The sequence below is a fragment of the Camelina sativa genome, chromosome 10 (assembly GCF_030686135.1).
Source record: "Camelina sativa cultivar CO46 ecotype springtype chromosome 10, ASM3068613v1".
Lineage (NCBI taxonomy): Eukaryota > Viridiplantae > Streptophyta > Magnoliopsida > Brassicales > Brassicaceae > Camelina > Camelina sativa.
Window position 1 is genome coordinate 2862310 of NC_141889.1, and position 17364 is coordinate 2879673.

At 37.4% G+C, this 17364-nt stretch overlaps 4 protein-coding genes across 4 annotated transcripts; all 4 read left to right on the forward strand.

The window, feature by feature from the left end:
• The first annotated feature begins 6059 nt into the window (after positions 1-6059).
• On the forward strand, positions 6060-8409 carry LOC104716767 (putative Peroxidase 48). Its single transcript, XM_010434202.3, has 4 exons — positions 6060-6511; positions 7063-7251; positions 7340-7505; positions 7736-8409. The coding sequence occupies exons 1-4, from the start codon at positions 6167-6169 to the stop codon at positions 8248-8250; spliced, it is 1215 nt and encodes a 404-aa protein (XP_010432504.2). The 5' UTR covers positions 6060-6166; the 3' UTR covers positions 8251-8409.
• A 210-nt stretch (positions 8410-8619) lies between these two features.
• LOC109126926 (small ribosomal subunit protein uS14z/uS14y/uS14x) lies at positions 8620-9733 on the forward strand. The gene is made up of 3 exons (XM_019230871.2): positions 8620-8795; positions 9368-9467; positions 9577-9733. The coding sequence occupies exons 1-3, from the start codon at positions 8734-8736 to the stop codon at positions 9583-9585; spliced, it is 171 nt and encodes a 56-aa protein (XP_019086416.1). The 5' UTR covers positions 8620-8733; the 3' UTR covers positions 9586-9733.
• An 888-nt stretch (positions 9734-10621) lies between these two features.
• LOC104716768 (endo-1,4-beta-xylanase 5-like) lies at positions 10622-13173 on the forward strand. Its single transcript, XM_010434203.2, has 6 exons — positions 10622-10794; positions 10889-10935; positions 11020-11239; positions 11318-11481; positions 11595-12482; positions 12585-13173. The coding sequence occupies exons 1-6, from the start codon at positions 10746-10748 to the stop codon at positions 12945-12947; spliced, it is 1731 nt and encodes a 576-aa protein (XP_010432505.1). The 5' UTR covers positions 10622-10745; the 3' UTR covers positions 12948-13173.
• A 1051-nt stretch (positions 13174-14224) lies between these two features.
• On the forward strand, positions 14225-16970 carry LOC104719990 (endo-1,4-beta-xylanase 5-like). The gene is made up of 6 exons (XM_010437968.2): positions 14225-14442; positions 14698-14744; positions 14842-15061; positions 15143-15306; positions 15418-16305; positions 16418-16970. The coding sequence occupies exons 1-6, from the start codon at positions 14394-14396 to the stop codon at positions 16778-16780; spliced, it is 1731 nt and encodes a 576-aa protein (XP_010436270.2). The 5' UTR covers positions 14225-14393; the 3' UTR covers positions 16781-16970.
• The last annotated feature ends 394 nt before the right edge of the window (positions 16971-17364 follow it).

The following is a 17364-nucleotide window of genomic DNA, read 5'->3' on the forward strand; positions in this document are numbered from 1 at the left end:
GGCTGAATTGTCGCTAGACTGAACTTATACCACTTAAACTTCTCCAGCCTTTTGTAGTTCATGTGTGAAGAAGAACTTGGGTAGAATATGCTTTGTCCGATCTCCCTTGATGTATCCTTCCTTGAGCTGTGCGATGCAGGCCGTATTGTCTTCATAGATAACCGTAGCTTCCTTATCGTCGGTCATGCTACATTCTGTCCTGATATGTTGAGTCATCGACCTCAACCATACACACTCACGACTGGCTTCATGCATTGCTATGATTTCAGCATGATTAGATGATGTGGCTGCAATGGTTTGCTTCATAGAACGCCACAAACTAGCTGTACCACCGTGTGTAAAGACATAGCCGGTTTGAGACCTAGCATTGTGCGGATCCGATAGATAACCTGCATCAGCAAAACCAACTAAACCTTCTTTGTTATAGTTAGTATAATATAAACCCAAATCAAGCGTTCCTTTTAGGTAACACAACACATGTTTGATACCGTTCCAGTGCCTTTAGGTTGGACAAGAACTAAATCTAGCTAGGAGGTTCACGGCAAAACATATGTCTGGTCTAGTGTGGCTAGCCAAGAACATTAACATTCCTATTGCACTGAGGTATGACACTTCCAGACCGAGAACTTCTTCATCGGCCTTCTTCGGACCAAATGATTCTTTATCCAAATCAAGGCTCCTCACAACCATCGGGCTAGTCAATGGGTGAGCTTGGTCCATATTAAACCTCTTGAGTACCTTTTCAGTATATGCCATTTGATGCACAAGGATTCCATCATTTATGTACTCAAGTTGCAATCCCAAACAGAATCTTGTCTTGCCTAGGTCTTTCATCTCGAATTCTTTCTTTAGATATTCGACTATTTGGGCGATTTCCCCAGAGGTTCCTAGGATATTCAAATCATCCACATATACTACTATTATGACAAACCCTTTGTTTGCAAACTTCTTTATAAATACACATGGACTGATGGGATAATTCTTATAGCCCTCTTTGGTTAGGTACTCACTTAGTCTATTGTATCACATTCGCCCACTTTGTTTCAGTCCATAAAGGGATTTGTTTAGCCTTATGCAGTATTGTTCTCGAGAACCGCTCTTATCTTTGAGCTCAATACCCTCAAGTAATCTCATATATATTTCATTATCCAGTGGACCATATAAGTATGCGGTTACAACATCTATTAACCGCAAATCCAGTTTTTCTCTTATAGCCAGACTTATTAGAAATCTAAAAGTCGTTGCATCCATCACAGGGGAGTATGTCTCCTCATAATCTATTCCGGGTCTTTGAGAGAATCCTTGTGCTACAAGTCATGCCTTATATCTCACGATTTTATTATTCTCATTTCTCTTTCTTACAAAGACCCATTTATGTCCAATTGGCTTTATATTGAATGGTGTCCATAAGATCAGACCAAACACATTCCTTTTCTTTAATGAATTTAATTCCACGTCGATAGCTTCTTTCCATTTTAACCATTCTGGTCTTTGAGTGCACTCTAAAATGGACGTGGGTTCATGATCCTCATTTATTTCAAGTCCTACCTTGTATGCAAATATTTCATCGATGTCGACATCTTTTCTGTTCCATTGTATTCCAGACATGATATAATTGATTGAGATCTCATTATTATCAATACCTTCCGGACCTTGAGGTTCAGCGTCCCAAACCTCATTCGGTACCTTAGGATTTACCGCGACCATGTCTGTTATCTCTTTAACCTCGGTTTCATTTGCATCTTTCTTAGATTTCCGAGAGTTCTTATCTTTGAAACCTATTGGTCTACCTCGTTTCAAACGGGTCTTAGACGTTGTAGCAACTTGATTATTGTGTTCCTTTTGAACATCAATACGTACTGGTGCATTACAAGCTGGTATGTACGATTTTGTTACTCTCTTAGGGTCAGCAAAGGAATCTGGCAATTGTATAGCTATCTTTTGCAAATGTATAATCTTTAGGACCTCTGCATCACATGCTAGAGTCCGAGGATCCTGACAATTTAAGGATGTTTGATTCCATGAAATATCTTTGACCAGTTTGCTTGTCTCTCCACCTAATTTGGGAAAGTCTGTTTCATCAAACCGACAGTCCGCGTATCTGGCTTTAAATAAATCACCCGTAGTTGGCTCAAGATACTTAATAATGGTGGGTGAATCATATCCAACATATATTCCCATCCTCCTTTGAGGTCCCATCTTAGTTTTCTGTGGTGGAGCAATTGGTACATAAACGGCACACCCGAATGTTTTGAGATGGGATATGTCTGGCTCATGACCCGTTAATAGTTGGGATGGTGAATATTTATGTTCACTAGATGGCCTGATGCGTATAAGCTCTGCTGCATGTAATACTGCGTGTCCCCAAGCCGACACAGGAAACTGCGACCTCATTAGTAATGGTCGAGCAATCAATTGAATAAGTTTAATGAAGGATTCAGCTAATCCATTTTGTGTGTGGACATGTGCCACAGGATGTTCCACACTCACCCCCATGGACATACCATATTCATTAAACGCTTGGGATGTAAATTCACCAGCATTAACTTAGACGTATAGTCTTAAGTGGAAAATCTCTTTTGTTACCTAGACTGGTGATGACCTTATAATGAGTTTGCCTTGTGTACATGCTACACACGTGAGATTTTTAGGGATAACTCATCTCTCTTTAATAGTGTGCCATTTAGAATTTATTATTAGCTTACACATCATGTTAGGACCCGGATGGCCAATCCGGTCATGCCATAAAGTGAATTGTTCATTGAACATTTTATTCATTGCCAAATTAGCCTCTATCATATTAATCTTAGCATGGTATAAACCAGTGGCTAGTGCGGGTATAACCTCTAGGACTTTCTTATGTCCTTGGGTGATTTCAATAATATATAGGAACTCTTGGTTTCCTTCACCCTTAGTCTCAAAATGTAGGCAATTCAAACGAATGTCTTTAAAACTCAATAAGTTTCTCTTTGAGCTGGGTGAATATAAAGCATCACTTAGTTCAAGATGTGTGCTTGGCCGTAGTCTTCAATTAGACTTGCTATACTCGTTATTTTGATAATATTGGCATTGTTCTTGTCCTTAACCATTTTCTTAATATGGACAAGAATCATGTTTTAGACTTAAAGAATAAAACAAACAAATATATATTGAATTTAAACCAAAATCATAATCCAATAAAATTCAAAGCATAAAACATAGAAATTAAATCAAGACAATTTTAATTATCCTTTCCTAGACAATCCGAAGTTTCATAATCCAATAGGTCATCATTCTCATGGTCGAAATCTCCTTCACCATCGAGATGAACCATATTGGCTTCTGGATTCCTTTTCAAACTCTCTTGATAGAGATTAATAAGATGTTTAGATATCATGCATGTCTTAGCCCAATGATCTGACATACCACATCGGTGACCAAACCGAATTAACCTTATATTGCGGTTTGGATATTCCACGGCCTCTACCACGGCCATGACCGAATTCAGACCGGTTCCTACGGCCATAACTACCACGTCCTCTTCCACCACGGCCACGACCATGATGCTTATCTCTATAGACGTGGTTAGACTCTTTGGTCTGTTTGGGCTCTTTCTTAGTCATGTCAACCTTGTGAGTATCTAGTAAGGGGGTAGATCCAGGAGGCCTCACTGCACTGTTCATTAGCAACAACTCATTGTTTTGCTCAGCAAGCAGCAAACAAAAGATAAGACTTGCATAAGTTTTGAAACCCTTTTCACGATACTGTTGCTGAAACAGTATATTATTGGTGTGAAAGGTTGAGAATGTCTTCTCTTAGCAAGTCTTCCTCAGTAACCTCCTTACCACATAACTTTAGGATTGAGACTATCTTAAATAGCTCTGAGTTATACTCATCCACGGATTTGAAATCCTGGATCCTTAAGTTTTTCAATCAAATTGAGCCTTTGGTAGGAGCACCGCTTTTGGTGTCCATATATGTTATTCAACTCTGTCTAAAGCTCAAGAGGATTCTCTATTGTAAGGTACTGGTTCTTGAGGCTTTCAGCAAGATGATGGCGTATATGTAATATCGCCTTATATTTATTCTTTTCAGTGCAATCATTATCATACTCAATGCATTCACATAGGTCTTTTGATTTCAGGTTGATCTTAGTGTCTAATGCCCATTGTAAGTAGTTCTCTCCTAGAGACATTAAGGGCAGCATATTGGAGATTGTTTGAGCTTAGCCATCTACACAATGTAAGGCATGCATCTCATCATTAGTATGCGGTATATGAGACCGAAACATGCATTTATTTTATCTTTAGGCTATGCGGTATTTGAGACCGAACCATACCGATTGTTATATTCTTGGGTCATGCGGTATTTAAGACCGAACCATGTTGTTTGTTATAGTCTAGGCCATGCGATATTTAAGACCGAACCATGAGTTTATTTTTTATTTTTTTGTTTGGGCTATGCGGTATATATGAGACCGAAACATGCCGAATATTTTCGTGGATAATGTCTTTTTTTTACTAATAAATTTCGTGGCCTATAATATGCATGAGAATAGTCCAAGATAAACATAAGGTCTAGCATGCAAGAATTTCCTTTTATTAAGTTTTTCCTTTTCCTATAAATTTTCCTTTTTCTAGTTAGGATTAAGATAAAGTTTTTAGGAAATATTTTCTAGGACTTTAGGATAATGTCTATAATAAATTTGGAATTTCCCTAATTTGTTTTGATCTTTCATGCAAAACATAATACTAATTTCCGATTTTATTTTCTTAGTTTTTAGGTTTGATTAAACATACAATACTAATCGGATTTAAACAACCTAGAACAATTTGGTTTAACATTTATCTATGAATTTCGGATTTAGGTTTCTAGTTCTAGGGTTCTCATGCAACAAGCAAACAATCAGTTTTAATCTTTGCATAATTGGTTTAATTCGCAAACAATCTAAGCAGCCCTAACCTCACAATATCCGATTTTAAAGTTTTAGGGTTTTAGGGTCTTAAAGCTTAGGGTTTCTGTTTGTTGATTGTTTTACTTGTAGGTTTTAAGGTTCCATTAATTTTCATGATCAGATTCGATTCATATGTTCTAAGGGGGTTTAGATTTATTTACCTTCCACCGTTTGGAGGTTGACTGGATATGAACCGGGAGCTAAAGACCTCGGTTTTACACTTAGCTTGATCACGAACCTCGGCTTAGATAGGAGGAAGAACCGATCACGAACACAGCTGCTTCACGAACAGGAACAGATCTCCGAACAGTACTCACCCCGGACAGGAACTCACCCCGGACAAAATCGGGCCACGAACTCAAACTAGTCGCGGACGAGAATCTGATCACTAACGGTAGCCGTCGACGAACTTGGACGAACTCGGACGGGAATTGATCGCCGAGCTTAGACGAACAAGGACTTTGGTGCGGCGGCGGTTTAGGGTTTTTCTCAGTTGGAGTTTTAGGGCAAGCTCTTGCTGATAACGTGTTGTAAACTAGAGAAACTTGAAGGAGGTTTTCTCTTGTTTTATTATTAATGATTCAATAGAACATTACATATATATATAGTGAAGGCAAAGCCCAAATACATTATGATGTCTAAATCGACATAGACTAAAGGAAGTGACCGATGAACCTTAATATCTTGAACGTACATAGGCCGAGTACGGGCCCAGTATAGGCCGGTTATGGTAATCCACCATCTCTATTTTACAACATCAAGATATTTTTTTACTGATCCTACAAACAATGATTAATCGACTGATCCCATATACTAAATATTTCGTGAAAATCATACTATTATATAAGCCTCTAACCTTAATCACTACTCTATAGTCTATATAGTCTTTGATTAGAAATTACAAAAAAAAAAGTCTTTAATTAGATACAGCTTTTATAATATACGGGGGTATGATATGTACGGTGTTCGAGAAACACTAGATTAAAGCTCCCTCGCAAACGGTACGATTCGATTTCGACTGTACCGCAAAAACCTAACCGTCTCTAACAAACGCCGAACCGACTACACGTGGGACACCGAGGGTATAATCGTCAATTACTCATAACTTCCCGCTTCTTTCACTCCTTTAGCTCACAATCATCATCATCATCCCCAATCTCACTTCCCCAGAGAGAACTTCACAAAACACAAGTTCACAATCGCAGACGACGAACAACATCAGAAGAGACGAGAATGAAGTATCTCGGAGACTACAAGTTCGTTTTACTCACTTGCTCCATCATCGCTCTCAGCATCTACATCGCGATTTACCGAATCGAGTTTGGAAACAGCAATTTCACGGCGAATCGTACCGGCGGTGGCAAGGTTTCCGAGAAGCGTTTCTTCGACGATGATTTCATGTTCATGTCCGTCTCTGAAGATATCGATCGGTCTTCCTCCCTCCACTACGATTACTACCGTGAATCTTGCCCTTCCGCCGAGAAAATCATCGCTAAATCCATCAGAGATATCTGCGATGTCAAACCCAGCGTTGCTCCTTCTCTCATCCGTCTCCTCTTTCACGATTGCTTCATCGAGGTCAGAGGTTCTTCTGATTTGGATTTCCCTTTCTCGTAATTTTTGATTTCGCTACGATAGATCTGTTGATGATTGTTTGGGATCTTGTTTCGGGAGTGTTGTATTATGATCTCTCTGCTTTAGATTTAAGTTCATCTCTGTAATTGGAATCATGTTTGTCTTCGCAATTTAAAATCCGGCTTTTTGTTTCTCAATCTTGGCTATGGATTTGCAGAAATTATGTGTTTTGATGCTCTGATTTAATGTTGTTTAGAGCATACTTTGCGAATCAGATTCGATGTTTCTTAAGCATTTCTTGGAGTGTTGTATTGTGATCTCTCTGTTTCAGATTTAAGTTCATCTCTGTAATTGGAATCATGTTGTTTTAGCTTTACAATTTCCATCAGGCGGTTTATTTCTCAATTTTTGGCTATGGATTTGCAGAAATTATGTGTTCTCCATACCCTGATTTGATGTTGTTAGTGTACTTAACGAATCAGATTCTATGTTTTTTTTAGCATTTCTTGGAGTTTGCTCATGTTGCAATTGGGGATTTGTGTTTTGTGCTACAGGGATGTGATGCATCAGTCCTTCTAGACGTTGATGAATCAAATACTTCTGAGAAAGAAGCATCTCCAAACCTGTCTTTGAAAGGGTTTGATGTGATTGACGCAATTAAGTCTGAGCTGGAGACTGTTTGCCCTGGAGTTGTTTCCTGTGCTGACCTTCTTGTCTTGGCTGCTAGAGAAGCAGTCCTTGTGGTATATCTCGCCTCTCTAGCTCACTCTTCTGGTTTCTCCATGTTGATATTTTTATGCAACGCTTATTCATGTCTTTGTAAACTCTCAGGCTGGTGGTCCATTTTATCCTCTGGAGACGGGAAGAAAAGACAGTGCAGTGGCCTTCAAGAAAATTGCCGAAGACGAGCTTCCTGGACCACAAGCTAATCTCTCTGTGATTATTGCGAGGTTTGCTTCCAGAGCATTCAGCGAGAGAGAAACCGTCAGCTTATTCGGTAGTTTCTCACCTCTAAATGTCAACATCTCTCTCTCTCTCTCTCTCTCTCTCTCTGCTTAGCAAAATCTGGTTTGTATCAGGTATTCTTCAATTCTTAGAAATGCTTAACTCTCTGTGACATCTTGGAAATGCTTAACTCTTCTGACATCTTTAACTCCTCTTTGTGACATGATTCGTTTGTTCTGACTGTTGCTAATGATTCTTTTCTTATGACTGTTCCTAATGCAGGTGCACACAGCATAGGCATTACCCACTGCACATTTTTTGAGAACCGCCTGTACAACTTCTCAGGAACCGGGAAGCCTGATCCTGATGTCAATCCAGGGTTCGTCCAAGAACTGAAAACCAAATGCCCCTTCTCTGTCTCAGCTTCATCCCCATCCGCATCCCCTGGTTTAGTACCGTCCTTACCTGCATCAGATTCCAGAAACAGCTACGGTATGAGCTCAGGAAGCAGTAATGATGGAGTGATCGACTTGAGCTACAACAATGAAGGAGGTGATGAAAATTTTGGAACACGCTACTACAAGAGACTGATGGAGAAGAAAGGGCTGCTGTTTTCTGATCAGCAACTAATGGGTAGTGAAGAGACTGAGTTGTGGGTGAGAGCATATGCTTCTGATCCGTCCTTGTTCCGCAGAGATTTTGCCATGTCGATGATGAAACTATCAAGTTATCATGTATTGACTGGTCCCCTAGGTCAAGTGAGGACAACATGCTCGAAAGTCCTGCCTAGGAACTGATCTACTCTTTTACCACTTTAGTGAACTCCTGTTGTTTAGAGTTTCTGTTGATGAGACTTTGAGGGAAACATATATTCGAATATGTAGAAAGTGAACTGAGGATTGTGAGTTTGATTGATATTCAGAATGGCATATAAATAAGTTGAGTTTTCTTCTCTCTCTCATTGTGTATGTATGGTAGACTGATTAGATTACCATCCCTAATTTTGAGCCATGCTTAAACTTAAACCTATGATTTGCTTGTTGAACATAAAGAATTAAGATGGGGTGAATTAAGAATGGGCTAGTCGTCTAGATAAAGGCTTGTGATTTGGCCCATTTATAGAAGACCCGTATACTATACTTTTAAGACCACAAATTACTAGGGTTTATAATTTTTTGGTCATTTATCGTCTCTTTCTCTCGCCGTCGCCGCACATCTCGTTCGTTTTTTTCAACCAATACTAGCTTCTCAACAGTGAGCAGAGCAGTGGACGATCGATCATGGGTCATTCCAACGTGTGGAATTCTCATCCGAAGAAATATGGTCCAGGGTCTCGCACCTGGTATTGTTCTTATCTTCTTCTCTCCTCTCTCGTTTTCTTAAATTTGTTTTAGTTTTGAGAAATCAATCCGGCTTGCCTTAGATAGACCTCTATTCATGTGTCTGATTCGTGCTAATTGAGGAACATTTTCTCTGAAACGTATTCTTGTTGATTTTTTGAAACTTTTTGATGTAATTTTTTCGTTTAAGATACTAAATATGTGGTTTAGGTTGGGTAAAGCAGAGTATGAAATCTTGTTCTGAGCTAATTTATAAAGATCATGTTTAAAGCTTAGCTTAGAAGAGCATAGTTTAAGTTCCCATTATTCTAAAAGGGCTAAAATTTTATGTAAATCACTGCATAATAATGTAATGTTATTGGTTTCCATGATGAAAACGAAAAATTTGACAATGTTCCTCTCTGTCTTGAGTTGACCTGTTAGAGAGTTGTTGATTCCTTTTTTACCACTTGGTTTAAAGATTGCTTTGTAATCCTTTTAAACCAAATCAAATGATCTCTTTTCTTGTCAATATATACAGAAAGAATCTTGTGAATCTAATGAAAAGGTTGGGATGTTGTTGTTGTTTGTGTAGCCGTGTGTGTGGAAACTCGCATGGATTAATCCGCAAGTATGGTCTCAACTGCTGCAGACAGTGCTTCCGTAGCAACGCCAAGGAAATCGGTTTCATTAAGGTTATATACTATTCTATGTTAATGATCTTTCATTTATTGTGTCTCATTCTCTTTGGAATGATATATTAATTCATCTTGCATTGTTTTTTTTTTTTTCCTTCCTTTGCAGTACCGTTGATGATCCATGTTGTTTACACAGGAGCATCGTGTCTTTTGGGTTTTTTTAAAAACTTTAAGCTTTTGATCTTGTAATTGATTTATCTTGCATTGAACTAATCTGACAAGCCTTTTTAGCTCTTGAATCTATGAATTACCTTCTTTGACTATTTTGCTTATGAAGTTATAATATCATTGCTTTATATATGTCATATGTGATCTCTATATTATAGATTGTAACACGATTTTTTTTTACACATCCCCAACCTTGTAGTTGAGTGACCAGAAATCTTACAATATTGGGCCACTATAGACTACATAGATAGTCTTGGTGGTCTCTTTAGATAATAGTTTTCTAGTGAAAAGTTACAATAAACTGAAAACCATTGTAAGATTTGATCTTGTAAAAGATGTAAAAAAGTTGTGAAGTATGTTTGCCATTAGATTATAACTTTATAAGCTAGTTTTTCTCTTTAGGCTTCGGTACTTGTATAAGTTGTAATGATTATTGACTATATTTGTTTGTTTATTTGCTTTTTTTGGTTGTTGCTAAAGTTTATTCGTTTATGCTAATCAATGACTATATATGTTTTCAATATTTTGCATCTGTAAATCGGTGATAGTTGAATTTCTTGTGACATTTAGGGCTGTATTTTATCTGACATGATTTATGTAAAATTAACAAATTCCATATTATAAAATCATGAATTTATTAAAGTCTCGTCAAATATATTGTTATTAAATAAATGATTTAAAAATCTATATTTTGTGGATTTGGATTTCAATGATTTTATTGAAGGATTTTTTTTTTAGTTAAAAATACAGTAATCTAAATCTTATAGTTTTATGTGGAATTTGAAAGAATTTTATCAACTTACTTAAAATTATCAAAATCATTTAAACTCTTCATAAAAACTACAATCACTTTGAATATTCTTTTTAATATGATGTTTCTATTAATAGCTATAGATAATATTTTGGAACTTGTTTGGTTTCCAAAACTAGGATGGTAAAAAGTTCATAATAGTAAAGCTTTTCTTTTACGCCTAAAACTAAACCATGTTTAGTTAAAGAATTATATCAAGATCATCAAGAATAGCAAAGATTTCCACTATATAATCACACTGAAAAATTTATACAAAAGAAACTTCATCATCATCGGTTTGTTCTTTTGATTCCATTATGAAGCGCCTGCTATTGCTTGTTGTCCTATGCAGCCTTGCTCTATCAAGTTGTTCTCCATCTTCTTAATGATTTCTTATTTTTGTCAAGGAGAGGAAACAAACAAAAAAGTATTAACGTTTTTTACATGAAAATATTTGCAGGGAGTGAATCAAAAGTCGTGCCGTATGATTATTCTGCAACCATAGAGGCAAGCAATGCTCTGTTTGTATTTTTATCAGACATGTTTGCTGTAATCCTTGTTCTAGTAGTTGATTTTTTTGTTTTGGTGCAGTGTCTAGAGATCCCTTTAAAACCACAGTACAATGGAGGAATCATCGTAAACCCTGACCTACGAGATGGTTCTCTAGGCTGGACATCGTTCGGAAACGCAAAAGTAGACTTCAGAGAGATTGGAAACCATAATTTTGTTGTTGCACGAGACAGGAGACAACCTTATGACAGTGTCTCACAAAAGGTTTATTTGGAAAAAGGACTTCACTACACTTTCTCTGGTAAAATAACACTTTCTCTTTAGAGTTTTTATAAGCCTTGTGCCAATTATAGTCTAATGTCTTTTATGTTCCTCGTAGCTTGGTTACAAGTAAGCAAAGGAAAGGCCCCTGTGAAAGCTATTTTCAAGAAGAACGGTGAATATAAGCATGCTGGTTCAGTTGTTGCTGAATCCAAGTGCTGGTCCATGCTCAAGGGTGGTCTCACTGTTGATGAATCTGGACCTGCCGAACTCTACTTTGAGGTATCTGTTTCATTGCTCCAGTTGTTTATAGATTTTCATAAGATGCCAATTTTCTACATTTGGCGAGTTTATCTCTCAACCATGCTTAGTCCTGTTTCATTGTTCATGTGTAGAGCGAGGATACAACGGTTGAGATTTGGGTTGATAGCGTCTCATTGCAACCATTTACACAAGAAGAGTGGAACTCTCACCACGAGCAGAGCATTCAGAAGGAGAGAAAAAAAACCGTGAGAATCAGAGCCGTGAACAGCAAAGGCGAGCCAATACCAGAAGCAACCATTTCCATAGAACAGAATAAACTCGGATTCCCATTCGGGTGTGAGGTGGAAAAGAACATACTTGAGAACAAAGCATACCAAGACTGGTTCACTCAAAGGTTCACAGTGACAACTTTCGCAAACGAGATGAAATGGTACAGCACCGAAAATATAAGAGGCAAAGAGGATTACACTACCGCTGACGCAATGCTCAGTTTCTTCAAGGAGAATGGGGTCGCCGTACGTGGCCACAATATAGTATGGAACGACCCTAAGTATCAACTTCAATGGCTGGATTCTCTCTCTGGTCATGAATTCTACGAAGCTGTGAAACAAAGGATCATCTCTGTGGTGTCTCGATACAAAGGCCAGGTTATGAGTTGGGACGTTGTGAATGAGAATCTTCATTGGTCCTTCTTTGAGAACAGGATGGGTCCTAAAGCTTCTCATAACATCTATGCGATGGTGCAAGCGTTGGATCCAACTAGCACCAAGTTTATGAATGAATATAATACGTTAGAGGAACCAAGGGATTCAGATTCTAGCCCAGCAAGGTATTTGGAGAAGCTTAGGGAGCTTAAATCTATCCGAGTTCGCGGTAACATATCCCTAGGGATCGGACTTGAATCTCATTTCAAGACTCCTAACATTCCCTATATGAGATCAGCTCTTGACACTCTTGGTTCCACTGGTTTGCCTATATGGCTTACTGAGGTCGACGTAGAAGCTCCTCCAGATGTCCAGGTAATTAATATCCTCTTATGGTTAACAAATGTCCCACCCGGTCCTACTCTGTTTCTTATGAGCACTTCTTTATATGTCAGCTGATGTTGACCTTTCTTGCAGGCCACGTATTTTGAGCAAGTCCTAAGGGAAGCCCACGCACATCCGGAAGTGAGGGGAATAGTGACGTGGGCAGGTTATTCTCCATCAGGTTGCTACAGAATGTGCCTCACCGATGGAAACTTCAAGAACCTAGCCACCGGAGACGTCGTGGACAAACTATTGCATGAATGGGGAGGCTTCCGCAGACAAACCACAGGTGTCAGTGATGCTGATGGATTCTTTGAAGCTTCACTCTTCCACGGTGACTATGATATCAAGATTGCTCATCCACTCACCAATTCAGAAGTGTCTCACAGCTTTAAGCTGACTTCTGATGTCTCCTCCTCACACACTCAACCATCCTCTTTTACCATTCGTGTTTAAGAAGCAAAGTATAAAACTACCTTAGTAGTTTGATTTTTAGTCAAGAATATGGTCTGTTTTGTCGTTATTAGTCTAGATATGGTATAGCCGTGTGGGCGGAAACCCCCAAGGATTACTAATCATGACTCATGAGCATCGTTGGGTTGGGTTCTTCTTAAAGTCTAATAAGCCCCTGTATTGTAATGAATTTATGAATATTGAATTCTTTACGAGTATTTTATTTATTTATTTTTGGTGGTGGATTTTAATTAGGGTTTACGGATCACTTGAATGTTCTTGTCACCGGCATATAGTTAATTAAATAAATAAAAAGCAAAAATAATGTTGATCTTGTTTGAACCCTAAACTCTAATTCCTAGCTAGACCTAAACCCAATTCCTTTTTTTAGGCTGATTCGCTTTCCGGCAAAATTCGATTTTTCTCAGCGCCGGGTTACTTTGATCGGGTTCCTTACTGAGCAAATCTACAACCTCTTTTGTTATCTTTGAAACTGTTGGCGGCCCAGCCGTCTACAAAGCCCTCTTGATAGTATACAGTGCAAAACATCATATTGGGACGTTGGATTCTTATAGTTTAAGCCATGGTATTGTGTAATAGATGATCGATTATCATAATAACTTCCTCTTAACTATTTTTCGTTATAGTATTTTTAGCTCTTGGAATATATCTTTGAATCATTTTAGGGGTTACCTATCTATTGGATTTTGTTTGAACACATTAAGGGTGTTATTGGATTCTAATCCATAAAATCTTTTGAAGAATTCAATAAAATCATTAAAAGTGAATAAAAAAATTGTTAAAAATTGGTAGAGAGTTTTGTTAATAAGTTTTTAAAAATCTTGTAAAATGCTCCAAAGTCCAAACAATCCCTGTATTTTTTTAATATTTTACATGATTTTATTTTGTAAAGAAAGTGTCTAAAATCATGAACCAATAACATAATAATTGAATTCATTAACAATCTCGATTCTTTTGTTTTAATTGAATAACACAAAAATTTTAATTTATAAAAGAATCTAATAACTCAAATTTGTTAAGATTTTAATTAACCTTTTACAAATCACAAACTAATAACATTAAACTTTAGCAGAATTTAACAAAATCTTAATCTAATAACAACAGATTCTACATAACATTTAAAATTTTAAAACTCTATTCAGATCTCAAACCAATACTAAATTTAAAGAGTATCTATTGACTGTTGACTAATATTTATACCATTAAATACATTTTATTTTCCATATTTCTATATACTGACTTATTAATTTTTCTTTGATAAATCACATGCAGTAAAAGTTTCACAAAAGTAAAAGTATAGACTCAAGATATACTTATGTTAATGAAATATTCCAAGACTAAACAAAGTAGTTTGTATATATACTAATGAAAAGTTTTCATTGAAAACCCTTAATCTTCAGCAAAAAAATTTGATCCCTTAATTCTGAAATGAAGCTTCTACTACTGCTGATTGCCTTCTGCGTTCTATCTCTATCAAGTTGTTCTCCATCTTATTTCATGATTTTACTCTACGTACTAGTGTTATTATGTAAACTGTCCTATTGGGACGTTCTACGTTTTCTTTCCGTGTTTTTTTTTTTTTTTTTTTTTTTTTTTTTTTTTTTTTTTTTTTTTTTTTTTTTTTCTGTTCGTCCATAGGAAATGCCATCTGAATTTTTAGTTAATATTATCAACTGGGAAAAGGGATACAGAAAATATATATTTTTTTTTTTGTATGAAATTGTTTGTGCAGCGTGTGAAGAAAAGTTCGTCCCTTATGATTACTCGGCAACAATAGAGGTAAACAATGCTCTGTTCATGTTAGACATGTACGTTGGAAACTGTTGTTCTGATTCTTCTTCTTTTTTTTTTTTCCTTTTTTTTCTTCTTGGTGTAGTGTCTAGAGATCCCTAATAAACCACAATACAATGGAGGGATCATCGTGAATCCTGACCTGCAAAATGGTTCACATAGCTGGTCACAATTCGGAAACGCCAAAGTTGATTTCAGAGAATTCGAAGGTAATAAGTTTGTTGTTGCCACAAAGAGGAATCAATCTATCGACAGCGTCTCACAGAAGGTTTACTTGGAAAAAGGAATTCTTTACACTTTCTCGGGTATAAATAATTTCTAATTGTTTTCTTGAAGCACACTCTATAGAAGTATCATCTGATGGGTTTTTTATGTTTTACTTGTAGCTTGGTTACAAGTCAGGATAGGAAACGCTCCCGTGAGCGCAGTTTTCAAGAAGAATGGTGAAGTTAAGCATGCCGGTTCGGTTGTTGCTGAAGCAAAATGCTGGTCCATGCTCAAAGGTGGTCTCACTGTTGATGAATCTGGTCCTGCCGATCTTTACTTTGAGGTTTGACTATACACAAACATGTTCATGGTCTCGATTGCTTGTCTTTATTTAATACATTTTGCAAGCTGCTCTTTCAACATATATATGATGATCCATATTTGTCATGTGTAGAGTGTGAACACAACGGTTGAGATTTGGGTTGATAGCGTCTCTTTGCAACCTTTCACACAAGAAGAGTGGAACTCTCACCACGAGCAGAGCATTGACAAGGAAAGAAAAGGTGCCGTGAAGATCAAAGTCGTGAATGACAACGGCAAGACGGTACCAAACGCAACCATTACCATAAATCAGAGGCGACTCGGATTCCCATTTGGTTGCGCCGTAGAAAATAACATACTTGGGAATCAAGCATACCAAAACTGGTTCACTAAAAGATTCACCGTGACAACTTTTGGGAACGAGATGAAATGGTACGATACAGAAAGAGAAAGAGGCATAGAGGATTATACGACCGCAGACACGATGTTGAGATTCTTCAAGCAGCACGGTATCGCTGTACGTGGGCACAATATTTTATGGGACCACCCTAATTATCAACCTGCTTGGGTGAAACCTCTGTCCGGTAACGATCTTTACGATGTCGTGAAACGAAGGGTTTTCTCAGTGGTCTCGCGATACGAAGGGCAGGTTGCGAATTGGGATGTTGTGAATGAGAATATCCATTTCTCCTTCTTTGAGAGCAAGCTGGGTCCTAACGCCTCACGTAATATCTTCACGATGGCTCATTTCGTCGATCCAAAGACAACAATGTTCATTAATGAATTCAATACATTAGAGTACCCTCAGGATCTGAAATCTAGTCCAGCAAGGTACTTGGAGAAGCTCAGGGAGCTTCAATCTATTCAGGTTGCCGGAAAAATTCCATTGGGGATCGGTCTTGAGTCTCATTTCGGTACTCCAAACATTCCGTTCATAAGATCAGCTCTTGATACTCTTGGTGCCACCGGTTTGCCTATTTGGCTAACTGAGCTCGACGTTGATGCGCCTCCCAATGTCCGGGTAACTTAATTATATTCTCTTATACAACTAGACAAAAATCATCGTTATTGAATTCCCATTAAAATGGGGTTTGAGCACTTCTCACCTGTTTGATGTTTGGTTTTTCTTGCAGGGCAAGTATTTTGAGCAAGTTCTAAGGGAAGGCCATGCGCATCCAAAGGTGAAAGGAATAGTGATGTGGACAGGATATTCTGCTAAAGGTTGCTATAGAATGTGCCTCACTGATGGAAACTTCAGAAACCTACCCACTGGAGACGTCGTGGACAGACTGATACGTGAATGGGGAGGGCTTCGCACCCAAACCACAGGAGTCACTGACGCTAATGGATTGTTTGAAGCTTCACTCTTTCATGGTGACTATGATCTCAATATATCTAGTCCTATCACCAATTCAAAAGCTTCTTACAACTTTACGTTGACTCCTAATGATTCGTCTTCACAGAGCCAGCCATCTACATTTATCTTTCCCGCTTGAGACGACGCCAACTTAACAACTACTTTGTATTTGAACAGTTTGATCCATAGTGAAAAACTGTGGCAGGCAGATAGTCTATATTAAATTGTGAAAAGGTGTGTATTCCCATGAGCCATGAGCATCTTTGGGTTGGTTTCCTAAGTTTAAGCCTTGATACATAATCAATACAATAATATTTAACTTCTCTTAACTATTTCGTTAAGTCTTAATTTACTTGATTAGATAATTTCATTTGAATATGATTCTTTTAATGTATTAATTTTATCCTAATATTTATAGTGGAGTACTTACATAATGTATATACATCAATTTACTTTAGACAAATTAAAAACTTAAAAGATGTAGGAAGAACATATTATGTCAATATCTTAAAGCAAACATAATTTTGACCCAATATTAGGCGTAGACCATGTAGATCCATAAGAATATCAATGGAAGCCCTCTCCTATTATAAATTTTTTGTATCAACATAAATATGATTTTCTGTTTGAACTTTGAACAGAGAGACATACTGTAAATATTGACTATTGACGGGGATTTAATTATTCTATTGACCTCTTTAATGATGACATTTTTTTTTTTTT